Source organism: Phocoena phocoena, chromosome 19 (genome assembly GCF_963924675.1).
Source record: "Phocoena phocoena chromosome 19, mPhoPho1.1, whole genome shotgun sequence".
Lineage (NCBI taxonomy): Eukaryota > Metazoa > Chordata > Mammalia > Artiodactyla > Phocoenidae > Phocoena > Phocoena phocoena.
Window position 1 is genome coordinate 5341164 of NC_089237.1, and position 27390 is coordinate 5368553.

The 27390-nt window shown below is 50.8% G+C and overlaps 1 protein-coding gene across 2 annotated transcripts in view; it reads right to left on the bottom strand.

The window, feature by feature from the left end:
• Window positions 1-27148, bottom strand: part of SLC39A11 (solute carrier family 39 member 11) — a 342864-nt gene extending 315716 nt beyond the window's left edge. The window contains exons 1-3 of one of the 2 annotated variants that reach the window (XM_065897068.1): window positions 27103-27148; window positions 19463-19581; window positions 15326-15364 (exon numbers count right to left, since the gene is read on the bottom strand). In XM_065897068.1, coding sequence (XP_065753140.1) covers window positions 15326-15364; window positions 19463-19570 — 147 coding nt within the window. In that variant the 5' untranslated portion in view covers window positions 19571-19581; window positions 27103-27148. Of the gene's footprint in view, window positions 1-15325; window positions 15365-19462; window positions 19582-27102 lie in introns of those variants that run through there. The other variant, XM_065897069.1, reaches the window with a different exon arrangement.
• Between the last annotated feature and the right edge of the window lie 242 nt (window positions 27149-27390).

A 27390-nucleotide genomic window follows, 5' to 3' on the forward strand; every position in this document is an offset into this window, starting at 1 on the left:
GCTCCCTTTTTTCCCCTTCTGCCCTAAGCATCCCATGCACAGATCAGACAAAGGAGTCCAGCATGGAACACGACACACTCTTCATCTATTATATGCAAATAATAAAACCTACAAGCGACAGGATTACTGGGAGGGTCAGATGAAGTAATGGATGGGAAAGGGCTTTGAAAATTATGAAGCAAAACACCAGTGTCATATAATAGTATTTGGGACTCATGAGCCCATAAGAGGCAAGTGTCCCCTGAAGTGCACACATGGACACGCCCCTCCCCATGGATTTATTTATGCATAATTACAAAGTGTCGCGCACATTCAGATCGGTAAAATCTATTTAAAGGTTACGCATAGGCAATGACTTCTGTGCCCCTTCCTCCTGCCTTAAATACGATACTAATCCGTTTTCCCCTGGTTTACACATTTAACAGATATATATTCTTTCCACCCTCCTGGAGAACTCACTCACTTAGCCCCAGGGCTGTCGTGGTTGATTTCTTCACAGAAGACCAGAAACAGCTTCAGAAACAGAAAGGTTTCCAAAGAAATGAAATGCTATAGCAAAAAAAATAAGAAAGAAAGAAAAAGAAAAGAAAATCTGTGTACAGGTAAGATGAAGCCTTCCCTTCCCTTGCTTGTCAATTGCATGATTCTCGAGCAGCTGAATCTCCATCAGGCCTGATGGTTCTGTTCCCTTCACTATTTGCAAGTCCAGGAGGGTATCAGCTCCTGGCCTCGAGCCAAAGTCAGATGTGGGACTGAAAGCCAGGGCACCCTGATAGCAAAGATCAGCTTCCACGGGCAAGCTATTAAAATGTTTGTCTCCCTGGGATTTCGTTCTCTCTTTGCTCCAGAGAGCACAGAAGCATTAAACAGTCATGACTGGATTTTTCCTCCCACCATGTTCTCACGGTAGGAGGGGAAGGACTTCAGTCTCGGTGGAGCCGTGACACGCCTGCCTGGAGGTTACAGGACTTGCCACTAATCACGGGGGTCCTAAGCAGCTCAGCTAGAGATGCACCCCAGGCCTCAGGACCCCCTGTCCTAGCCCAAACACTCTCTCTCTTTACTACTGCGTCGTCGGCTCAGAGCTCTGCTTCCTGGCCTCAGATGCCTCAAGAGGGGCTCCTCTCCCCCAGGGAAGACATCACTCCTGAGGTCCAATTCCTCAGGCTGGGAGGCATCAGGAAGGAGTGGGGAGGGAGGCCCTACCTCCATCTCACATCCGACCCTGGACCCTGAGTCAGACAAACCTCTCCAGGCCCTGGGAAAGGCGGCAAGCAAGGATGCTCAGCCCATGACCATGGCTCCTCTGAGCTCCACGTTTCTCACCACCCTCGTTGGGGGGGGGGGGGGGGGGGCGCAATGAGAGGAGTAAAATCCACAGTTCGGCACCACCCAATGCGCTGCCCACACACCTGCCCGAGACACACCGGGACGGGCTTTCTCTCCATCTCTCCTGCCCTCAGCAAAAGGCTCTTTACAACCATAACTTACGGTCACCAAATGAGGCGGGGACTCCCCTGCAATGAGGGAAGAAGATTGCTTCCTGAATTTAAAAGGAAATTTGGGGGGCTTCCCTGGTGGCGCAGTGGTTGAGAGTCCGCCTACTGTTGCGGGGGGCACGGGTTCGTGCCCCGGTCCGGGAAGATCCCACATGCCGCGGAGCGGCTGGGCCCGTGAGCCATGGCCGCTGAGCCTGCACATCCGGAGCCTGTTCTCCGCAACGGGAGAGGCCACAACAGTGAGAGGCCTGCGTAACGCAAAAAAAAAAACAAACAGAAATTTGGGGACTCAAAAAAAAAAAAATCAAGGTTATACAGGTGCAGGATGATGAAACCAAGAAGTGCTGAAGCATATGGGATATACAAAAGCAGTATTTGACCCACGCCTCTTCCAAATCCACGGCCCGGACACACCCACTCTCAAGAAGCCAAGTGTCTCCCCACAGAACGATTCCAGGGAGATTATACTACTGTTAGCCACAGAAGGCCACCTCACTCAATACTGAGCTAATTCTTGCCTCTAGAACAATGTAGCCCTTGTACTGAGAAAAACTGAGCCGGAGCCGTTTCCTCCCAGGAGGCCAGAGCACCTATGATTCATCCCTCTCATAAAGGTTTTGCTTCTCTGTTGCTTGCAGAAAACAAATTAAGCTTCACTGGCTCTTCGAATTTCTTCCTCGGGTGTTTAACAAACCGAATGGAAACACAGAAAGCCAGCACTCTGTCTCACTGGGTGGGAAGTCCAGAGGGAAGCTAAGAGGCAGGTGGAAAAACAAGACAAAGGGAGTTCCAGTGAAGCGGTCCAGTGACCGCTGGAAATGGCAACAACGAAGGCACTAGGCAACAGAACAGGAAGACTGGTCCTGGAAGGGTAGACTGTCAACAGGCCTCCCCTCTGCAAGGGAAGGGGGGAGATGGCAGAGCAGAGCCGTGATGCTTTGCTGGCTCCCCCCGCTAAGAACGAGAGTATTTCCCAAGCCCCTGAATCTGGTGGGGCCTGGCAACTTGCTTCGGCCAATAAAACATGGAGGAGTGACTGTGTGTAGAGTCCAGGCCTCCAGAGGCCTGGCGGTTTCCACCTGCACGTTCTTGAACTCCTCCACTGCCCTGTAAGGAAGGCCGGACTAAGCTACTGACCCATGAGGTGGACAGACCCCATGTGTGGACAGAGGGCCAGACAACTAACTGGTAGCATGAAGGCCCTAGACCATGGGTGAGGCCCTCTTATACCCTCCAGCCTAGCTGAGCTGCCAGATAGATGCCTGCAGCCTCACGAGTGACCCCAGGCGAGCCCAGAAGAACCACCCAGCTGAGTGCAGCCAACCCAGAATCGAAAGGAATAATGGAATGTTGTTGACTTAAGTCACGACGTCCTGGGGTGGTTTCTAACCAAGCCGAGGAACGTGCGGGCACATCTGCTGTGTGCTGGCTACTCAACACCCATCGCCCCCGCGTTGGCGACAGTACCTCGGTTTTGCTTTGGAGAAATCATCTCTGCTCCCCGCCCCCCATTGTTAGTCATGATTAGTCTTTGTTTTTATCTAATGCAGGGGAGAGGTCACATGCCCAGCCCTGGCCACAGGGCACATGTCACATCCCCATGGGAACAGGGATTAGCATTCAGGGATGAACACATAACCCAAGTCAGGTCAGTTGCTCGCTGCCCGTGAAACTCAACTCCAAGAGGTGTGAAAAAAGACCTCGCTCATCTGGACGCTGAGCCTGAGAGGATGTGAACAGACTATTGAAAATGGAGCCACACAGAGAAAAGCAGTGCCAGGAGATGGAGAAAAGCAGGTCCCAGTGATGGCCTTTGATCCAGAATGCAGCAGATTCTGAGGTCAGTTCTATGCCTGGACATTTCTTTTTTTTGGTGGGGGGGCTGAGTTGGGTCTTCGTTGCTGCGCGCAGGCTTTCTCTAGTTGCGGCGAGCGGGGGCTGCTCTTCATTGCGGTGCGCGGGCTTCTCATTGCGGTGGCTTCTCTTGTTGCAAAGCACAGGCTCTAGGCACGCGGGCTTCAGTAGTTGTGGTGCATGGGCTTAGTTGCTCCACGGCATGTGGGATCTTCCCGGACCAGGGCTTGAACCCATGTCCCCTGCATTGGCAGGTGGATTCTTAACCACTGCACCACCAGGGAAGTCCCCATGCCTGGACATTTTAATTGCATGGACCAATACATGTCTTTTCTTCCTTATGCCAGATTGAATTAGGTTTTTGTCATTTGTGACCCACACCCACCCCGCCAAGGCCCTGCCTGGTGCAAAGAGACGGAGGGACTTATTTTTTTACTGGACTACTTGAATTTCTTACCAACTTCATGTATTACTCCTCCATTTCGAAAGAAGTTAAAGAAAGAAATAACACAGCCCATTTTCTAAAAGAGCATATAGAAAATGTACACAGAGAAGGTAAAGCAATGATATCTTAGGGCTCAAAGCTCTCTCTGCACTAGGCTGTATGGCCGAGAGTGCTAACTACCTGCTCAAGTTTCCACTGTTCTCTCTTCTTCACTAACAGAATCCCAGTGTAAAGACCATGTATCCTAGCCTTCTCTGCAGCTAGATGCGGTCTTACGAATAAGTTCTGGCCAATGAGCTGTAAATGGGGCTCCCCACCTCCCCATTTCTGGGAGAGTCCCCCTCAGCCCTTAAGCCAGGATGGTGAAGCTAAATTCTCTAACAACCCCAGGGGAGGTAGCCCCAGGAACACAGTACTTCTGATGGGCTTCAACCTCCTGGGCTACCTTCATAATCAAAGGACTGCCAAGCCCCCGAGTTCTCCAGCAGGAATGTCTTTTGCTGTCTCCCCTCCTAACTCCTCTGCCTCTGCCCAAAGTCAAGGGTTCCAGTGAGTCAAGGTATCACCTAAAGTAATGCAAGAGCCTCCAGCCTGCCTGCCCATAGCCAGCCTCCCCCTCCATGCTCCCTACGGCCACGTTATCTGCTACCAACAGAATGCGCTTCCTGAAAGCACAGCTCTGATGTCACCCTCACAAAAACCTCCAGGGTCTCCCCCATCGATCTAGAGAACAGATCACCAACTCCCTTCCACAGGACCCCAGGTTGGACACATCGGGCCCCAGCCTACCCTTCTGGCACCACCGGCCAACCAAACCAATCACCACTCCAGTATTTTCCATTCTGTACTTCCAGTTTGCTGTTCTTCCGCCTGTAATTCATTTCCTTCCCCTCCTCCTTCCCCACCCCCAGACTCTACGGATCCTTCCAACCTGAGCTGCCTCCACAAAGAAGTGCTCTCTATTCCCCAACTAGAAATAACCTCCCTGTCCCAGGGGGCTCCCACCACCTGCCATCAATTACCTTTTTACAACCAGGCGCTGACCTGTCTCTTGATTACAGATGAATATGACCTCTCTTCCCTAACCCACCTTAAACCCCCCACAGAGCGGGATTATATCTTACTTCTTTGCATACTCCCCACAAATACACAGTAGGTGCTCAGGAAATGGTGAGATGGCTTGGCCTGAAGATGATTCTCTCCCTGTCCAAGACAAAGGGCTTTTCTGCGAAGAGAACACGTGTCTGGGCCATGTCTAAACTCACACGGGCCCTTCACAGAGCTTTGATTATTCGCTCCTCTCCCCACTGGTGAACTAGCCACTGGGGAAAAGCAGGGACACGCCACCCAACACCAGCCTTGGCACAAAGCGCTATGTGAGTAACATGTATAGATATGGTCCTGGCATGAGAAGGCTCAGGGACAAAACTTAACCGATATTAACTTGGATTCCTTGTGCTCAGAGTATCTTGCAAAAGAGCTGACACTCGATACATGCTTTCTAATGTGATTTGTACTGAGATGCCTATGAAAAGTGATGTCAGCTACTCCCTCTCTTTTATTTAAATTGCAGAAGACGTTTAGGTTAGGTAAGTTTCTAATAAGCTAACTAAACGCTCAGATCACCCAAAAAGAAAACGTGTATAAAGTCTTTCTTCGCAAAAGTCTTTGGGAACAAGCTGTGCTCCCACCATCCGTGTGGACTGGGTGAAATACTGCCCTGTCTGATGGCAGAGGGTGCCTGAGGTGACTCCCAGAAAGGCCCACCAGTCCTGAGATTTTTTTTTTTTTCCAGACGCAATATGTGATCCACGGAGGACAGTGCATGAAGGGAGAATCTAAACTCAAGCTCAAGGTCTCCAAACAGCAAAGATTCTGCCTCCCATCTTCCAAGGAGCCCCAAGGAAGAGCCCGAGTTCCCAGATGGCGGATGTCCACCATCGCCTGACCAACTGGAAAATACACCTCTCTCGTACAACAACCGTCCCCTTCCACCCCAGGCTGGTATCAAAACCAGCCAGCCTTGGGAGCCAACTGCCAAGTACATGGTGGACTCCATCATGGCAGCCTCCATGGACCCAGAGGCCGGAGCCTCCTCCTGGGCTCCCCGTCCAAGTTCCAAGGCCCCATCCTCCACGTCCAGTGCCCCTCTAACCATGACCCCAACCCGACGTGTTGGCTCAGCTGGATCCTTAGCCCCACAGATGCATGGAGCCTCTGAAGGGAGTCTGCTCTTTCAAAACACCAGCTCACCCTTCACTAAACCACGGTTCCCATCACAACAGGGGTGCTCAGCCTTGGCACCATGCAATCAAAGGGATGGGAGGTGGAGGGGGTAGGGGGCTCTAAAACTACTGAAGAGGGGAGGGCTCTAGAAACTACTGAAGCCTCATCCCACCCCCTGGAGATTCTGATGTAGTCCAGGGTGCGCCCAGGCCATGGGGCTTTTCACATCTCTCCAGGTGATTCTAACGTGCGGCCAGGGTGGCGAACCACTGCATCGGAAGGAAGGGAGCTTCCCCAAAGCCAGAGAGCTCCCTGGAATCAAACCACCAAGGACGCTAGGCCAAGTTAGCTCACTCTGCTAGACCATGGATGCCAATGACAGTGGCAAAGTTGAGTTCGGTTTGAGCTGGGGGACACCTGGCTTTATTTCACCAACTCAAATTGCACATGTTCACCTGTGGCTGTCCGTCTTGATGGCCACAGCGTGCCTTATGTGACAAGGACAACGGAGCAAAAGGGTCCACATAACTCATCAGGCTTCACTGCTAAGCCATTCCCTGGAGGTTCTTAAAGGCCCCCTTCCAGCAAAGGGAAGCAGTAGCATTGACTTCAGGAGCAAAGCCCAGGTCCCCAGAAAATCACCAACTCGGGAACATCGGACACTCCAGGGAACGTTCCACGACCTGCAGCCTGCAGCCCTGCACAGCACAGAGCTGTGGTCCCAGTGGTCCATCACCTACCTGCAACTACATCAGGGATCAGCAAACTTCAGTAAAAAGCCAAATAGTTTTGCAGGCCACGAAGTCCTGCTGCAGCTCTTCAGGGCTGCTGTTGTCATGCAGAAGCAGCCGCTGATAATATTGATATGTAAACAAATGGGCGTGCCTGGGTTCCAATAAATCTCCATTTACAAAAACAGACAGTGGGGGAAAAAACAGACAGAGGGCTGGACTTGGACCACTGGTGTAGTGTGCCCACCCCTCCGCTAGATCAGAACTCCCTTAAAGACAGAGACCCTCTCTCCTGGCACTTTTTCAACTGCTCAGTACTTGACACAGTGCCTGGAATACAGGAGGAGAGGGGAGAGGAGAGGAGGGGAGAGGAGGGGAGGGGAGGGGAGAGGAGGGGAGGGGAGGGGAGGGGAGGGGAGGGGAGGGGAGAGGTTACTGTGACTTTGGGGCACTCACATCTGACTATTTGAAGCCCTGCTGGCCACCGACATACACTCATACCTCCTCCTTCATGGGCGCAGGGGAGGAGGCCCCCAGACAAAGTGGCACAGATATTCCCAAGGATGGTGCCCTGGCCCAACTGTAGAGTCGGCCCAGGACCACAAGGAAAAGCAGAGGAAGAAAGCGGGAAACAGGTTGCCAGGCCATGAGAGTGGAGGCTGCCCAAGGATGCACGTGGGGAAGGAGAGGACAGGGGATGGGGCGAGACGGGGGCCGGGAGGGAGCAACGTCCATCCGGGGCCCTGGGCAGGCTCCGGGCTGCCCCACCCCAGGTGCTCAGACATGTGGGCTCTGCCACCAACGCAAACGCGGTTCCTTCCCATCACTGCAGAGAGAAGGCAACATGTATCACTTCCTCCCCTGCGCTGCTTACAAGGGTGCTGGAAGTCTGAAGCATGGAATGGAAAAGAAAAAACACAAGCATAACCATCGTCATCTGCCTCCGTCCCGAGTGTGTTTCTTCCCTTTCTCCTTTCTTCTCTCTCGCCTCGCCACCCCCTCCCCTGCAGCAAGACCTCGCTCCCCGCCCCCCAACGTGGAGTCAGGATGTGCTGGGAAGGAAGGGCCTCATCTTGCCCCGCACATGCGCACAGGGTGAGGGGAGGGCCGAGGGGAAGAGCTGTCACCACGTCGTCCTCGCGCCCACAGGAACCACTACTGTCTGGGGGCCGGGGGCGCCGGCCAAGAATCAGGCTTGTCCCCTGTGATGCGTTCAGTGTCTCCTGCCTGGCCTTGGCATGGCTTGAGGACACTCAACTGAGACACAGAAGTTTCCCACCGGAAACTGGTCATTTGAGACCCTTAAAAAGCAAGTGCCTTGTGGAGAAGCGGCAGGTGCCCCGTAACGACAAGCACCCTGAATAGTGAATGGTCCTGGTTGGAGAAGGGCCCTTCCCAGGACTTCCCTGGCACTCCAGTGGTTAAGACTCCCTGCTCCCCATGCAGGGGGCGCAGGTCCGATCCCTGGTCGGGGAACTAAGATCCTACATGCCACGTGGCACGGCCAAAAAAAGAAAAGAGGAGGGCCCAGCCCCACATCTTCTTCCTGTACCGGGCCACACCCACCTTGTCAAACGAGACCCCTGTGACAGGCGGCTCAAAGTCCCACCAAGCCCACCCTGGAATATGCCCTCCCTGCACTGAGCGCCCACCAGAAGGGCGGCCTTAGCCCTAGAACAGACCAACATCACCTCCCTGGTCTCTGCATCCCAGTGCAAGAGAAAAGCTGCAGACAGTAAAATCTAGGAGGCCCTGGGGCTCCCTGGTTCCTCAAATCTTGAAAAAGCAGATTTAAGAGAGGAGTCCGCAAGGGACAACTGCCATGAAACTTCCAAGGTAACCTGTCCACAGTCCAGGTGATGCTGGGGATGGAACCTCCTCAAGGTCCACACAGCTTCAGCATCCCCAGGAGGCCATCAGGGGCCCTTCATCTCACTCAGCCTCATAAAGAAGAGAATCAGAGAAACAGACAGCAATGATCTTTGCAGGAGCCTCACCAGAGCCCATCAGAGTACTCATACTGTCTGGTGGTGGCCCGGCCCATTTCAGTGTGGTCCAGAAGACCTCACGTTGGAAAATCTCCATTAGGACGTATCAGGCTTCCCTATCTCTCAGGCAGGAAGAAGGAGAAAAGGTAAGAGCAATTATTACTTCGTAATCCAGGAGCTGTAGAGCCAGGAGTATAAAGGCTAGGCTTTCTGAAGCCCCGATTCAATGGCTACTCTGCACCCCTGGCCCTTCTCTCTCTCCTATTTACTCTAGAAGAAACCTTTCCAATGGATCTGGCTGGAATCTCCTCCCTGAATCTCTCATGCTACAATTTAAGTCCATTTCTTCCCATCCATTTCTCCATGGAAATGGAGAACGTCATCCCTCCAGACTCAAAGGCCATCACTGGAGAGCATCATTAACTTCCAACAGCGAGCCAGTTATTTGGAGAAAACATCACTCACCACTTGTGGCACAAAAGCAGACTCAGCCAAAATCTCCTTAAGAAAAATCACGTCTTTCATAAGGAGCCAGCTCCCTATGGGATTAAATAATAGATATTAAATTGCCTTTTCATGCCTAGAAGTAAGCTTTTGGATTGGTAGCCTATCTTTGTCTTCTGCAGTTTCATGGTCATATTTATTCCACACAAGTGCTTCCTCCTTGAGAGAGAATATACACTGATTTAGAGATTCCTAGTTAGTTCACAGAAAAAGAGACATCGGAGGGACTTCCCTGGTGGCGCAGTGGTTAACAATCCGCCTGCCAAAGCAGGGGACACGGGTTCGAGCCCTGGTCCAGGAAGATCCCACATGCCACGGAGCAACTGCGCCCATGTGCCACGGCTGCTGAGCCTGCACTCTGGAGCCCGCGAGCCACAGCTGCTGAGCCCGCGTGCCACAACTACTGAAGCCCGTGCGCCAAGGGCCCACGCTCCGCAACAAGAGAAGCCACTGCAGTAAGAGGCCCGCGCACCACAGCGAACAGTGGTCCCCGTTCGCCGCAACTGGAGAAGGCCCGCAGGCAGGCACAAATAAAAAATAAATAAAATAAATGCAACATCTAAGCGATGTTTTTTAAGAATAAAAATAAATTTTTAAAAAATACCTATGTCCTTTGTCCTGGGAACCTCTCTCACAGAAACACTTGTCTCAGCGCACAGTTATATACAGTATTAATATGTCACTTCAGCATTGTGTTAGAGACAGATTTTAATATACATGCGACACATACCTAAATGTATGCAGAACTGACTGTAGAAACATGTTATGCCTGTGCAAGGTGCAATGGGACCCCAGTCAAATGTCTGATGGCCAGGTTTCCCTTTTTGTAGATTCAAAGCACCTGAAAGCAGTGTTGAAGCAGCAAAGCCTTTAGGGTATCAGGCACTATGGCACATCTAATAACCATCCTGACACTTTGTACGTGCGTCATAAAAGTTCTCCAAAGACACACACTCAGGGTTAATGGTGGTGACCTCTGGGAAGCCAGTAAGAAAGAAAAGGGGATTTTCTTCTTCTTTGTCTTTTTTTTTAATTTATTTATTTTATTTATGTATTTATGGCTGCATTGGGTCTTCGGTGCTGCGCACAGGCTTTCTCTAGTTGCGGCGAGCAGGGGGCTACTCTTTGTAGCCGTGCAACCGTAGCGGTGCACAGTAGGTTGACTGTATTAAATATAAATCGGTCCATGATAAGTACAAGCAATTATTACAGCTTGGACTACTGGGGCTCTACTGCCTTCCTCTAGTTTGGGGAGGCATTTATGAGAATCCACTTCTAGTCACCAATGCCACTGAATTTTCCTGAGTTTGAGTTCCATCTGTCTCCCCCACCAAGCTTGTACTTTTCTCGCTGCATCGGGAGACTGGTCAGGAGCTCCTCTATGCAACTAGCATATTCTCGAGGTCACGGTTAGAAAAACAAATGACTTATTTTCTAATAAAGACACAAAGATAACTTTTAGAATCTCTTTTTTTCCACCAACTATTTTAAAACTCAGAAGTAAACTATTTTACATCCTCATAGTGAAAAGAACATAAAACACTGGTCTGATGATGTTTTTTAAGGAACTCTTAAATTTTCATGGTTTAATGCTCCCAAATTCATTCTTACAGGTCCTGAAGACTGGTATACTCTACCTGTTTTTTGTTTCCCCCCTTGTTTCATCTTGGGTTTTGTCTTTTGTTATATAAATCTTACAGAGGCTCCTGGCCTAAAAGAGCAAACTAGATCAGGACACCCAAGAGGCAGGTCAGCACAGAACACAGTTCTGCAGACTCTGTATCTGTGTAACCTCTACAAGAATTCTGAAAAACTAGGTACCCTCTCACTCATTTTGAAATTGACATTTAAAATGTTTTCTATTACTCAGCCGTAAAAAAGAATGAAATAATGCCATTTGCAGCAACATGGATGGACCTAGAGATTATCATACTAAGTGAAGTTAAGTCAGAAAGACAAATACCATATCATACCACTTATACGTGGAATCTAAAATACGACACAAATGAACTTATCTACGAAACAGAATAAGACTCACAGACATGGAGAACAGACTTGTGGTTACCAAGGAGGAAGGGGGATGGGGGAGGAATGGACTGGGAGTGTGAGATTAGCAGATGCAAACTATTATATACAGAATAGATAAACAACAAGGTCCCACTGTATAGCACAGAGAGCTACATTCACTATCATGTCATAAACCGTAACGGAAAAGAACGTGAAAAAGAATATACATATGTAAAACTGAATCACTTTGCTGTACAGCAGAAATTAACACAACACTGTAAATCAACTATATTTCAATAAAATTCAAAAAATAAAAATAAAAAATAAATATTTTCATCTCAAATTTAAAGCGTCGCAAAAGACATAAATTCTGGCACGTAAATATTGATGTCTTCAAGTAAAACTGCTTCGTCGGTAGTTTAAATGGACCCAGTGGGATCTAAACAGCATAGAGAGGGAATTCCCTGGTGGTCCAGTGGTTAAGACCCAGCACTTTCACTGCCGGGGCCCAGGTTCAACCCCTGGCAGAGGAACTAAGATCCTGCAAGCCGCGCATTGCAGCCAAATAAATAAGTAAAAATAAACAGCACAGGGATTTGACTCTCCCATTATACACTTAAAAATATACACAAGCTAAGCTGTGCGTTTATGTCTAATGCACTTTTCTGTTCGAGGGTTACATTCTACACGCAAAACCACATGTGCAAGCTCTTCTTCAAAAGTCAAAAAATGTACATCATTCTCCTTTCTCCTTATTTGTACTTCAACTGCATTTCCCCACAGAATTTTATCCTAGAGCAACTGACATTGTATGCTAGAAAGTCTGTCACTGGTTTCTTTATCATACTGCTTTGCAAAAAAATATTTCTATTCATTTCCATTTAATTTTTAAAAATTTCCTGTGAGCCTAGGGCTCCAACTGCTTAAATAACAATTTCCTGGATTGAGTGACCGTTGAAACATTAGCGGTCGAGGAGCTTCCCTGGTGGCGCAGTGGTTAAGAATCCACCTGCCAATGCAGGGGACACGGGTTCGAGCCCTGGTCTGGGAAGATCCCACATGCCGTGGAGCAAATAAGCCCATGCGCCACAACTACTGAGCCTGCGCTCTAGAGCCCGCGAGCCACAACTATTGAAGCCTGTATGCCACAACTACTGAAGCCCACGCACCTAGAGCCCGTGCTCCGCAACATGAGAAGCCACGACAATGAGAAGCCCACGCACCGCAACGAAGAGTAGCCCCAGCTCGCCGCAACCAGAGAGAGCCTGCATGCAGCAACGAAGACCCAACCCAGCCATAAATAAATAAATAAATAAATAAATTTAGAACTATTAGTGGTCAAGAACACATTCATAATAACAAAAATTGAATATGCTGCTTCATAATTATTAGACACTCAAAAGTAAAATATTCTTGGAAATGCATATTCTCATGGATGAGGCTTTTTTTCTTATATTTTCAATTCCTTCATATAACTGTGAATAAACATTACGAAGTTATTGCTAGAATAAGACAGGGCTAAGCATCGATTTTATTTCTGATTTTCTTTGGGTTCTTTCTTTTCTTAAAGTAAACAAAGAGAAAACGTGTTCATGTAAAGAAGATAGAAAAAAATAGATATATTGTTATAATATTGTCATTTTGTTCTTTGAACTCTATCCAAGGAGGCTCAAAATCCCAGAGTGGTCCACCATGGAAATTTACACTAAAGGCTTTTTTTTGGGCTATTCCACACAGCTTGCGGGATCTTAGTTCTCTGACCAGAGATCAAACCCAGGCCCTCGGCAGTGAAAGTGCTGAGTCCTAACCACTGGACTACCAGGGAATGCCCTACATTAAAGGATTTCTCTGCTAACAGTTTGATTCAAAGGACGGGACAGTCTCCAAATTGCTAAAGGATTTGTGTCCAGCGATCAGTAGTTCAAGTCCTTCACTATCTCTACCCGAGCACCAACATGCCAAGGGTCTCTCCGTCTGTGCGTGGAGATGTGGCTACCCAAAGACAAGGAAGTAAGGCAAGAGTGCATCTTCCCTTCGTGAAGTAGGAGAGGACAACTGTGTCGGGGAAGCTGGGAAGACAGGACCTGCCACTGGGGTATTCTCAGGCAGAGCAATCTGGGGAAAGAGAACAAAACTGGAAGCTGAGGACCTGGGAATTGATTCTGTGACCACTCTCCATGCCCTGTGAAACACCCAGAATGTCTCCACAGATGCCAGTCTCACAGCTGCTGACTTAGAGAACTTCCGGGAGGTCCCACACCCGGGTCAGATTTTGCGGATCACAGAACTACAAAAAGAGGAGAAAGGAACCAAGTTCTGAGCAACCACAAGGGAAAACCACATATTAACATGGCTTCTGATGTGACTGGAATACACAGCACCACTGTGACAGTGATTCACGTGATTCGTGCCTGGAAAAGGGAATCTGCATTAAGCAAACCTTGAGGTCCAACTCCCAGCTTACAGGAGACCCAGGGGACAGAGGAACAAGTTCAACAGCACCATAAGGAAGCAATCTGCCAAAGTCAGAATGTGGGACACTCTACAGATGAATGATCCAGTTTCTCTAACATATTACGAGCATGGGGAAAAAAGGCCGTGGGGCGGCGGGGCTGGTGGGGGGTACTGCTAAAGAATAAAAGGGACTAAAAAGATTCAGTACGAAACAAATTCAATATGAAAATCTTGTTTGTATCCTGATCCTAAGAAAACAATTTTAGAAGACAATTTTTTTTAAAAACGGCAGAAGTTTGAATGTGAACTAAGTGTTGGATAATAATAAGGAATTATTAATTTTGGTAGCTGTGATAATACCATGGTGATTATGTTTTTTTTTAAAAAGTCATTCAGGGAGTTCCCTGGTTGCCTCGTGGTTAGGATTCAGTGCTTTCACTGCTGTGGCCCAGGTTCATTCCCTGGTCGGGGAACTGAGATCCTGCAAGACGCGTGGTGAGGCAAGAAAGAAAGAAAGAGAGAGAGGGAGGGAGAAAGGAAAGGGAAAGAGAGAGAGAGAGAGAGAGAGAAAGAACAAAAGAAAGAAAGAAAGAAAGAAGGAAGGAAGGAGAGAGAGAGAGGAAGGAAGGGAGAGAGAAAGGAAGGAAGGAACGGAGGAAGGGAGGGAGGAAGGGAAAGAAAGGGAGGGAGGGAGGGAGGAAGGAAAGAAGGGAGAGAGAAAGAGAGAAAGAAAGAGTCATTCAACTAGAGCTGTGCACTGAATTTACAAGTAAGATCACATGATGTCTAAGCTTTGCTTTTACACAGTATTCCACCTCCCGAGAATATGGGGTGGGAGGAGGGGGAAAACACGTGAAATTGAGATTAGCAAAGTGTCAATAATGATTGAAGCTGGGTGGTGGGTACCTGGGCTGCCTCATAGGATTCGCTCCACTTTATTACACACTTGAAACTGTCTTGGGGACTTCCCTGGTAGCACAGTGGTTAAGAATCCACCTGCCAATGCAGGGGGCACGGGTTCGATCCCTGGTCCGGGAAGATCTCACGTGCTGCAGAGCAACTAAGCCCGTGCGCCACACCTACCGAGCTCTAGAGCCCACTAGCCACAACTACTGAAGCCCGTGTGCCTAGAGCCCGTGCTCTGCAGCAAGAGAAGCCACCGCAATGAGAAGCCTGCACACCACAACGAAGAGCAGCCCCCGCTCGCCGCCATGAGAGAAAGCCCGCGGGCAGTCACGAAGACCAGCGCAGCCAAAAAAAAAAGATAATGTCTATGATATAAGGTCTTTCAAGGGTGAGAAGGAGGAGAGAAAGAGGATATTTAATTAGTGCCAGCAAAGCTCTGTGCTAAGCCCTCCCTAAATATTATCTTATTGGAAATACTTATTTACAAGTCCTGAGACAGCTGCCAACAAGCTTCTTTCACTGTCTAAGGAGAGGCAGGGGCATTCAGTACGCTGGATGCAAACAGGGTCAGCGAGAAGAGGGAGCCATTAGCACCTGTAGATCACAGAGATGCAGCTTGGCCGCATGCGGAGAAACTGGAAATACCCCTTAGCAGAGAAATAACAAAATAAACGTCCTCCACTTACATCCCTCCTACCACGTGCTACTTACCCCTGCAGCAAAGCCAAGGCTTCCATCTAAGATCCGCCTCTGAAAATGAAAACAAGATGTTTCAGTTTCTAAGGGACGTTCCGTGGGATAAGAGGAAACCATAGGCCTAAGAGAGCCACATGAATAAAGTCTAGCCCATGCCTCACTCTGCGAACCTATCTGGAATCCTGGACCAGAGCCTTTATAAAATGGGCCAAGAACCAGGGGGAAAAAATTTTTTTGAAACCTTCCATCCATCCCACAGCCAATCAGAGCATTTTCTCAGTGTGACCCTTGCTTTTCATTGGTCCACGTGTTTTGCCTCTTCCTCGGCTCTCCCTGTGAATTATGGCTACAAACCTTTAGTAAGGAGCTGGTCTAAACGATGGAAAGTGACAAGCACTGGCAAGGAGCATGTGGACCAATCAAAATCCTCCCACACTGAAAGAGGCAGAGTACAAACTGGTACAGCCACCTGGCAAAGCTGGCAGCACCCACTAGAAATTAAGCATACCCTATGACCCAGCAGTGCCACGCATAATCACCTAACAGAAATGCATATTTGGATTCACCAGACGCGTGTACGAAAATGCTCTTTGCGGCATTATTTGTGAGAGCCGAAAACTAGAAACTAACCGAAAGCCCACCACGAGCAGAGTGGATACACCATTAGGTTGTACGCATACAAGAGAACACCACGTGGAAATGAGAACACACATATACAGGTGAATGGAGCTCACAGTCGGGCAGGGGCATTCAGCAGACTGGAAAATAAATAGGGTGAAATCAGCCCGACAGAGAAGAGCATATACTATACGGTTACTCCATTTATATACTATACAAAACACAGAAAACAAATCTCTGCAGTTGGAGAGCAGGAGAGGGGCTGCCCTTGGAGTGGAGGTAAGGGGTGGGGAGGCAGAGATTGGAAGGGACCCTGAAAGGGCTGGTGGGAGCCGGGGGATGGGGGGGCTGGTCCTGTTCCAGCACTTGATCTGGGTACTATTTTCACTGGTGAAAAGTTATCAAGCTGTGCACTTATACAATGTGCATTTTTCTATCTGTTATTGTTGTTTTTAGGGAGTGGCCTAAGTTAGGGATATAATCTACGGACACATGGACACACTAGAGATACACTGAGATGCTTAGTGCCCCGATCCTTGAGCCTCCCAGTGAGGTCTGGGAAGCTAGTGCTGACAGGTAATCACCACGGCTACAGGCACCCTCTCCCCACCTCTGTGTGGCTAAGGGGTGGATGGAAGGTTCTGACCCCAGTGAGCCACACAAATGACACTCTCCTCTAGGCCTGCCACGACATAAGCCAAGTTGGTCTAATCAACTAATTTAATCAAAGCAGACAGATATGATTCAAAAGTCAGGCAGAATCATCCTTTCAGCGTTCCTCTGGATCCTGAAAGGAGAAGCATTATACTTTTCTTAAGATCAGTAAACCTGTTCTTCTACTTTCAGACGTTTGTCTCAAGGAGCTAATCAGATGTGTGCTCAAAGATTCATGTTCGTCATAACACTGCTTCTAGAAGCAAGAAAAAGGGACATAAACTAATTGTCCAGCGGTTGGGGACTGGCTAACTCAACTGCAATGCATTTTTATGGCGGGATATTCTACAGCCGTTTAAGGAACCAGAGTGAATCAAAATGATGGAAAAACCATTTAGGGATATAGGGAGGCGTACTTACAACATCCAGTGAGAAACGCTGGTTATAAAACATCACAGACAGTTTGCTCCTCATTACGTAAAGAAAACAGATATGTCTGTACTTATGTTCACTCAAATACAGCTGAATACATTTGAACAAATATGTTCGGTTTTCCTTTCAGAGAAGCGGGATCACGAACTTTTTCATTATTTCTTTCAGCGTTTCCATATTTTCCAAGCTTCCTACAATTACGACGTGAGTTTTTCAATCGAGAAAATGAATCTTGACTGAGGTTGAGCCAATGCTGCCAAGAGCAGCAGAGCAGAGGGCAGATGGCTGAGTGTCTGCTATCCCGAGGGACCGTCACCACAGCCCCCATTCTAGCTGGGCGAAAACTGAGGTTCCCCAGGGAGGGGAAGGGGAAGAGCCAACCCCTGTGCGCTCACGTCTACGGCTGGCTTTATCCCCTCGTGCTGGAGCCCCTTCCCACTCCTCCCGCACCCCTCCTGTGCAGAGAGGGCTCACACAGCCCAGCTGGGCCTGCTGTCTTTAGAAGGTCCCACTTTCAAGGTTAGCCCTTGGCTGGCTTCTGGGAAGTTGGCACTGGGTCTGCTCGCCCCACTCCCTGAGCAGTAAGGGTGGGCCCCGGTGCCTGCTTCACAAACAAGGTGATTTGTGCACGACACCTGCTTTCCTTCTTCAAGTCTGGGGTTTGGGTTGGCAGCTCAGCACAGATGCCCACGTGACCAGTCCCCAGTAAACACCTTGGGGCCCGAGTCTGAACTGGGCATCCCTGGGCTGACACATGGCCCACGTGTCACTGCACTTTCGTTGCTGGCGGAACAAGCACGCTCTGTGCCCCCTCACGGGAGGAAGGGGGCATTGGATCCCAAATCTGGGCACAGGCTTCTCCAGACCCTGACCGTCTCCGTCTTGCTGATGCTATCGTGTGTCCTTTCGCTGTAAGAAACCTGAGCCATGAAAACAACTCGATGCTGAGTCCTCCGAGTCTAGCGAATCACCAAACGCGTGAGTGGTCTCGGGGAGCCCCTGTGTGCCTCCACACAGAGAAAGGACTCAGCAGTTCCTCCTACTGGCCTGGGGATTACACTAACACGACACAAACGAGCGGCTCTGCGGCTCCCAAGGGGAAGGGGGCACCTCTGCCATGGCTTCTCCCTTCTGAGGAGCTTCCACAGCATCGGCTGGGGCCACACGGGGCTGTGGGGTTCCACTCGGGTCTCCAGGGCCAGGTGGGCCAGCTAGACCCCAGCTATTTCGACTCAGATCTCGCCTTCTCAACGCAAAAGAATCTGGTGAAAATGAGACGAGATGAGATGGTGAAGGTGCTCTGCACCAGAAGGGCGCGAGGACAGGACCCCAGAAGACCTGGCGTGGCTGTCAGGAACCGGGAGGAGGGTTAGGTCACCTGTCGACAGTAACCCGGGACTCCTCGGGGCTGTGGGTCTCCCCAGGCAGGGGAGGGCAGTGGGGGAGGCCCCACCTTGTTGGCAACATCAACACTGCTTTTCAGGCTCTAACACAAGAGTGCCCGGCTGGCCGGCTTCCTAGATGGGTTTTGCTTTCCAGATAGGCCTCCCAGCACACTTCTGGCTAACCACCCCTACAGTGTCTGTGGCTGCGTGAGCCACGCAGGAGCTTCGCTTTCATCAAGGCATCCATGGCTGATGGCTCCAGGCCGTTGGCGTGTCAAGGTTGCAGGAAAAAAAGGACTTCCGGGCACAAGAGGGGGGCGTGGGGAGGGGAGGGGAGGGGAGGGGTGGGGTGTGTACAGTGGTGGGGGGAGAGGGTGGCCCTGGGGATGTGAGGGGGATGCACAGGGCCAGTGTAGGGGTCTGGGGGGAGAGGGGAGGGAGAGGAGCGTGGGAGTTTGCATGAAGTGTGTAGGAGGGTGTAGCGTGTGGCGGAGGGAGAGGTGGGGTCTGGGGGATCTAGGGGTGCAGGGGTGGGAGGGGTAGGCAGATGTGGGGTCTATAGGAGCCTGGGAGGCAGGTGTGCGTGTATTCATCCCAAAGAGGGTGAGGGAGTCCATGAAGAGCCTGGAAATGGGGTAAAAGAGGAAGTGGACAGACGACCCCCCCCCCTTTTCCCCAAGGTCTTTTCAACCATCTCTAATTCAAGGCCACAGGGCAGAAGAGGTACAAACCTCACGCACATCACCACCTGCTCCGGACCCAAACTAGACGGAGGATAGAAATCAGGCAGAGGGCTCAAGGAGGCTGAGTACCTGGTCTTCTCACTTACTGCTCCCTCTGAGTCAGGAGGGGGGAAGCAGGGGACCCAGAAGCACGGGCGCAGCAAGCTGGAGGGGACAAGGGGAGGCAAGGGGGCAGAGCCAACGTCATCCCAACCTGAAGCTGTGGCCGGCGGCATGAGCGAGTCTGCAGCCCGGCTGGGCGGAAGGGGCTGGTTTCAAAGCTCGCTAAGAGAGTCCCCCAGAACCCCCAGAACCCCCAGAACCGAACCGAGGCAACTCACCTGTCCACTAGAGAATACGAACACAAGAGCTGCCCCAGCCGCCGTCATCCCCCAGGTGAAGAAGGTCCCCAGCAAGGCCTGGGACACAGGGCTGTGGCCTTGGAGCATGCTGGATACAGCTGTGTGCAGAGGAGCACGAGAGGGTCAGCACCCGCGGCCCCTCCACCCGAGCTGGCCCACGTTTGGGCTGCTGGTGCGCACCCTTCCGCCATCCATCCCGCAGTGACCTCAATGACCCGGCGCAGGTCGGGCGGCTTCATTCAGCTTCTCCCCGGTACTGGAAATCATCTAACTCCCAAAGGAGGGACATGCGGACGCATAGGGAGATGCCAGAGGAGTAGACGCCACGACAGAAGGGACGACATTGGGAAATAGTTCCAAAGAGAAGAAGCGCAAAGAATGTGAATTATTTAGCCTGGAGGAAGGGCGCGCGGGAGGGTCTGGCGACTGCAGCCTTCCAGCACATTCTGCCTTTTCTACCTGGCCTTGCCTATCGTCCATCAGCGGTTCTGTCTCCTCCAAACACAGGTGACTAGCTCCGATTCCCTACTGAAGTTCTTCCACCTACATCCTGATCACACTTTCAATAGCTCCCCGGGGCGGTTCCCACGGCGGTTCCCAAGGCCTGCAAAGGGTACACGCCATAGACTGACCTGCAACTAGCCCAATAACTGTTCGACTACTGCACCCTGCGTGGGCATCGTATTCCAACTCAACCCAATTATTCCCAGAACCTCTGACAAGCCCCAGATGGTCCTACTCCAAGTCTCTCTTTATCCGGTTTCCTCCCAGCATGCCTTCCTCCACACCCTCCAGCCATCAGACCCACTGAATCCTCTGTTGCCCACCTAACACTGAATTCAATTCCACGCTTCCCTGATTCCTCTCCACTCCCGTCCGAGGACACACCTTTGGTGTTTTCTTTGTGTGGGCTTGCCTCCTTCATCTTTTATATCATTCGTTGCTTAAAAACAGGGATGATGTTTTTTCACACTTGACACCCCTGTAAAATAGGGCTTTCTGACACCCCAAAACTATGTGTTGAATTGAAAAGGGCCAGCTTAACTTGAATAAGACACTCAGCAAGAACAAGGAAACAGAGACCCAAGGGGCATTTCCGCCAGTCCACTGAGCACGCCTGCTCCCAAAGCTGGGGAATCTCTAGATTTGACATGTTTTCAATTCTAGCTCTAAAATGACAGGGAATCAGACGCTCCCTGTGGAAAGTTACGAGGCGGAGAAACCTGTTGGTTGAAAAGCCCTGTGTTTTGGTACATAAACACTGGGGGTCAGGGCCTCATCTCAAAGGGCTCATTCAGCTCGCCCCCCGCTCCCGCCATCTTCCAGCAACCACAGGGCTGGACACGACCCCGCTGGGCTCAGCCCTGCCAGGCCCGAGTGGTCTGAGAGGAGCCAGAAGCCTGGGCTTGCAGATCAAAAGCTGAAGATTCTGCCTCTGACCCTGGAAGGAAACCAGGGCAGAGGGTGGAAGGGCCCTCTTATGCCACGAGGGTCAACAACACAGCAGGATTCAGACCTAGGAGGGCTGCGAGTCCAGGTGAACCCAGATAAGCCCAGGTGAGCCCAGCTGTGCCCAGGCTCAGCCGAGGTGCCAGGAATCCTTGGAGAGAAACAGAATCTCTGGATTCCGATTGGGTCCCCATAGTCTAAGTGGACTTCAGAATGATGACTGCACCAAATAAAGAAAAGCAAATATTAGAAAAAACCCACCTTTTTACATATGCCATCTAGTTAGGGTACCCTACAGACAATGGTTCACATTTGTCTTTAAACAGAGACATCCAGATCATTACACCAACCTTCTCCTTCTAGCTGCTCGCGGATAAAATTTCAAACAGCATTTACGAAGAAAGGCACACAGCTATCATCTCCTCAGTACTTACCGTCCAAGACAGGTCATAACAAAAAAAACAACTTTGTTTTTCAGCGTTGAATGTGCCTTTTAATAACTACAGAAAAGAGGAAACCGTTTACATTCACCAACGGGCCAAAGTCAACATGGATTTTGTGAGCTGGCAAACGAGGGAGCTCGCGGGTGTTCTTGGGGGCTAGTGGGAGGGGAAAACACCCTTTCAAGACCCTATTCACACCCGAGCACCCTGAGATGTAAGAAAAAGGGACACAGAGGGAAGACCAAAGCCGCCATCCTTCCCATCCCTACAACAGCACATCTGTCAGCAACGCAAGCTCAGTGCCCCTTGGAGAAGCTTCCTCCATTTGCCGTTTTAAATCCTCACTACTCAAAGGGTGGTCCCAGAACCAGCAGCACTAGGCGCCCTTAGCAGCTAAGTTAGAAATGCAGAATCTCAGGCCCCACCCCAGACTTGATGAATCAGAACCTGCATTTGAGCGAGTCCCATGGGGGGCTCTTACGCACGTCAAAGTGGAAAGCACAGGTCTAAAACTGGAACAACTTCTACAAGACCAAGAACTTAGAAAGTGAGTTCTCCTGCCCTAAGAGGGATCAGCAGGGCCACTGCCACAGAGACCCAAGAGAACAGAAAATTTTCTCCAGCAGGTAGACCAGGAGCGCCTTGGGAGCCGGGAAGGTCAGCCAGGGCACCTCAAAAGCCGCTTCTGCAATGGGGCTCAGACTTCCTCGTGAGCTGATACTAATACATAAACCTGGGCTGCTTTGCGGAAGGCAGGATTATTCTCTGCCCGCTCCGGCTTTAAAGATGCCAGCACCACGCCACACATAGCAGCACACGGCTCCTGGCTGATAGAGAATTTATTTATTTTCTCTCTCTTTTAAACCTGTCACCCTGCTTCCAAGAGTCAGCTTCAAGATGCCAATGAAAAAGTTGCAGAGGTGGAAAGAGCACTTCACGAAACCTACATACATGTCCTGACTTCGAGAGTGGAACTGAGCAAAATGATTCGGGTTTGGGCTGACGTGACTGCGGAGAATGTTCTCTAACACCTGGCTACTCAAAGTGTGGTCCGAGGACCGGCCGACCTGGGGGTTGATTAGAAATCACCCTGTCGGGCCTGCTGCAACTTAACCGGATTCCCAGCCAAATTCAAGGGGTCCCGCTGACCCCCAGAACCAGAAGGAGGGGCTTCGGAGCAGCTGGACTTGTAGCCACGGCCGTTCCCAGGGCTCCCGGGCCCCCCACACATGCCCACCGAGAAGCACTAAATGAAAAGGAGATCTTGGGGAACCACTGTCAAAGGAGGGCAGGCCAACAGCCTCCGGCTCGCCCTGGAGAGGGGCCGAGGTGGGGCTCCGGGCACCCCTCCCCCTCCTCTGCCACCTGCCAAGGCCGCCCCGCTTCTCCTCCGACCCCCTCCTCTCCCAGGGACACCCCCTTCCAAACTGCATGGGGCTGCCCTTCCGAGTCCCACGCTCTGGTCGCGCTGGCCCCAGCCCGCGGGCCTCCAGCCCCACCGAAGGCGCCGAAGGAGAGAAAAGCCGACTCACTTCGGTGCCCTCTCAAGCCCCCACTCCACTTCCATCAGCCCCGCAGCCGCTGGCTCCCCGGCTACACTCCGCGGTCACTTCCTGCTTCCCTCCCGGCACACGTGTCCCCCGGCCTTAAGGCCCCGCCCCCGCTGCTGCGACTGGCAGATCCGGCCGGGAGAAGAAATTCTCTGGTTCACAGCCTCTGCGGGCTCGGGAGCAGATCGGGGCGGGTGGAACAGCCCTGCAGAACCCTCTGCAATCTTCCAAGAAGCCCCAGACGCCCAAGGAAAGGACACCTTTCGCAACGTCCTTGATACCGTTTATGTTGCTACACTTTGGCAGTTGAGTCCAACGCCCTGGGTGAGCAACAGAGCAGGAAGCGTTTGGAGAGGGTGGGGAATGGAATCTCCCACCATCAGCATCCTTCTCTAGGTCAATGGCCCTCAAACTATAGCGTCCGGTGGAACCACCCAGAGAAATGTCAAAACACAGAATGCTGGCACCCTCAGAGCTTCTGGTTCTGGAAGCCTGGGTGGGGCCCGAGGTTTTCTGTTCTGAACTGGTTGTTGCTTTTGCTCTGGTCCCCTGGGAACCCTCTTTGAGAACTGCTGCTTTGCTCTCCAGGCCTTCTACAAAAAGACTGTAGGGTAAGATAGCTAGATTTAGTCAAAAATAAAGACAGGATGCCCAGTTAAGTTTGAATTTTAGATAAACAACAAATAGTTTTTTAGTGTAAGTATATCCTGGGCAGTATTGGGGACATACTTATGCTAAAAACATATTTCATATTTGTTGCTTATCCGAAATTCAAATGTAACGGGTGTCCTGTATTTTATCTGATGACCCTACCAGAGGGTAACCAGAAACACTGCCCGTAATCACAGTGGCCACAGACCAGAGGATCCAATAGGAGCAGACCACTTTTGTCCATAGTTGTGGGCACTGATGACTGCACCAGATCCATGCACTGGGCCAGGAAGGGAAGACGGCGTGGTGACAGTAGCTGGTTTCTGCCTTCAGGAGATTCCCAGACCAGGGAGAGAGCCAGGTCAGCTGTCTTAGTCAGCTAGTGCTGCCGTAAGAAAATACCACAGACTGGGTGGCTTAAACAATAGACACCTGTTTTCTCACACTTCTGGAGGCTGCAAGTCCAAGGTCAGTCCAAGATCAAGGTGCAGATTCAGAGCCTGGTGAGGGTCTCTTCCTGGTTTGCAGATGGCTGCCTCTCACTGTGTCCTCACATGGCCTTTTCTTGGTGCACACACAGGAAGGAAGAGAGAGGGATCTCTCTCTCTCTCTCTCTTCTTATAACGCTTCCAATCCTATCAGATGAGAAGCCCACCCTTATGGCTTCATTTAACCTTCATTACCTCCTAAAAGCTCTATCTCCAAATGCAGTCCCATTGGGGGTTAGGGCTTCGGCATATGAATTTCATGAGTGGAGCCCTCGTGAATGGCATTGTTATCCTTATAAAACAGGCTCCAGAGAGCTCCCTTGCCCCATCTGCCATGTGAGGATACACAAGAAGTCTGTAAGCCAGATGAGGCCCTCACCCAACCACGCTGACACCCTCATCCCAGACTTCCAGCTTCCAGAACTGTGAGCAATAAATTTCTGTTGTATATAAGCTACCCAGTCTGTGGCATTTAGTTACAGCAGCACGAAAGGGACTAAGACACCCCATTTCACAGATAAGAAAACTGAGGCTCAGGAAAGCTCTGTATTGAGCCCAAGTTGACAGGGAGGTATGGAAAACCAAGCCCAGCTGACGCGAGAGATGGTGTTCTTCCTGCCTCAGACATTCAGGACTCACAGGATGGGACGGGACACCCTGATCAGCAAAACGTCTCTCTTCCCTTGAGCCATGCCAGTGCCCTAAAGCAGGGTGGCCAACCCCCAGGAGACAAATCCTGCCATTTCCCATCTTTCCCACTGAACCCCTTACACACACACACACACACACACACACACACACCAACCCAGACATACAAATTGCCTCTGTCTTTCTTGCACTCACTGATGGTAAGAAGTGCCCAAGTGTTGCCCAAAAGAAAATGTTTCCTTAAAGCTAAGTACACTGGCTCTTACCTCCAGCCCATCCCCAGCCCATTCCCATTCTCTCCCTCCAAAGCAAACTGTGCCGTGCAGCCTCCATAAGCTGGGGTAGGAGAGAAGAGATGAGTGTGTAAGAACAAACTAATTAGCAGGGGCTCATTAAAAGGTGGTGGGGGACTTCCCTGGCAGCGCAGTGGTTAAGAATCTGCCTGCCAATGCTGGGGACAAGGGTTCGAGCCCTGGTCCGGGAAGACCCCACATGCCGCGGAGCAACTAAGCCCGTGTGCCACAACTGCTGAGCCTGCGCGCCTAGAGCCCATGAGCCACAACTACTGAAGCCTGTGCACCTAGAGCCCGTGCTCCGCAACAAGAGAAGCCACCGCAATGAGAAGCCTGCGCACCGCAACCAAGAGTAGCTCCCGCTCACGGCAGCTACAGAAAGCCCGCGCGCAGCAACAAAGACCCAACGCACACAAAAATAAATAAAATAAATTTATAAAAATAAATAAATAAATAAAATTTAAAATATAATAAAATGAATAAAAGGTGGCGGGTGCCGTGCAGGCAGAGAGGGCTGCCTCCCAAACGTCCAAAGGCCGTAGAACGAACTTGACAGTCAGCAAGGTATCCGCAGGGCAGTGGGATGGTGGCCCTTTCCAGAGGAATTGCTGTAGCTTGATCTGGTTAAGCAACCTGCCGGCAGCAAGCACCTCCCACTGGAGCATGGGGCGGGGTGGGGCGGGGCGGGGCGGGGCAGGGGGTGGAGGGAGACAGCTTCACAGGAAGTGTTGGGGGAGATGGAGAAGGGACAGGAGATGGACACAGGTGGTCCAGCCCAGTGAGTCCTCAATGTCTTCACTGTTGCTTCTCTTATTCTCTCCTCCTCCCCACCCCTTCCTCCTCCCTTCTCCTCCTTCTTCTCTCTCTCTGTCTCTCTGTCTCTCTGCCCCCCCCCCCCCCCCCCCCCCCGCTTTCCCTCCCCTCCCACCATCCCTCCCTCCTTTCCTCTCTGAAATCTTGTTTCTTTTAGGAGGTACTGCAGCAATTAAGCAAAGGCTTTGGAATCTGACAGCCCAGGAAGAAGCCCAGCTTGGCACGTGAGTTTCCTTGGACAAATTCCCCAACCCCTCTCAGCCGCAGTCTCGCCATCCTGGGTCTGGGAGTAATCACCCTGTGCTCTCTCTACAGGTGACTGGAACTGGAACAAAGCTCCTACCATCCAGCAGGGCACCCATCACGGCAGGCTGAAGGATCATTATCCCTCGACCCTCACTCCTTCCTTCGTTTATTCACTAATGCATTTATCCAGTGGATATGTCATGGGCCTCTGTTGGCTCTGCTGGGCCCTGGCACATGGAGATCAGCTACACACAGATAGCGTGACCTGGTCCAGCCTCTCTGGCCTCTCACTTCTTTCCCTTTCCTGAAGTCTGACCACTGACACATCACGAGGACCAAGATAAGCCTCTGAGCCTGGGGAGCCGGTTCCTTCCAAGTGCGGATGATAAACCCAGCTGAACTGGCGCTGATATGCTGAAGGGATTAAAGAAGTGAAAGTAATAGGCAGTTCAAAGAAGTGCTATTGAAATGTGGGGGGGGGGGGGGTTGTTCTTCTAGGAGATTTTCTAAGTATGCCCCACCCATATATCCAGAATTCATCCACTTTGCCCAAAATAACAGCTCTGACTCATCGTCCTGCCCTGATTCCCACTGTGCATCCCCGCCCCGCCCCCCGCCCCCAGTCTGTCCTCCAAACAGTAGCCAAAGTGATTTTTTAAAGACAGAAGTCCAACCACGTCAGTCTACTACTGCAAAGCCTCTGAGAGCTCCTCCTTGCCTCTGGAGTAAACTAGTGGGTAGAGGCCAGGGACGCTGCTAAACATCCATCACTACTCACAGCCTACACAACAAAGAATCATCTGACCCAAAATGTCAATAGTGCCAAGATTGAGAAGCCCTGGTGTAATCCCATAAAATAACTCTTCTTAGTATGAAGTGATGACAAAACTCACTCTTTAAAATGTAACACACCCTTCAAGAAGCATCCAGCCTCGTCAAAGCACTAGTTAGCATTTGATTCACCCTAAAAGGCAAGAAAGAAGAGAACCAACTGTCCAGCCAATCTTTATATTCCAATCACTGCAAAGATACACCTACAATCAAACCTCCTAGGTGCTCAATTCCCTCGACCCTCCTGGGTTCTGATTATTTAAGGTTCTGACGTCAGGATGCTATGACATCACAGGGCTTCCTAAATGGAAATGCCTGGAACGGCTCTGGCAGGTGGAACAGGTCTAACTGCCCTTAAGATTTGCTCTCCAATGTAACTGATAAACTGAGGAAGGGGAGATTCTGACCTGCCTTTTATCTAAGCACCATCCAAAGGAGCCAACAGCGACTTGATGCCAGTTTTCTGAGCCTCGTACAGGGAAGAGCTGCCCTCGA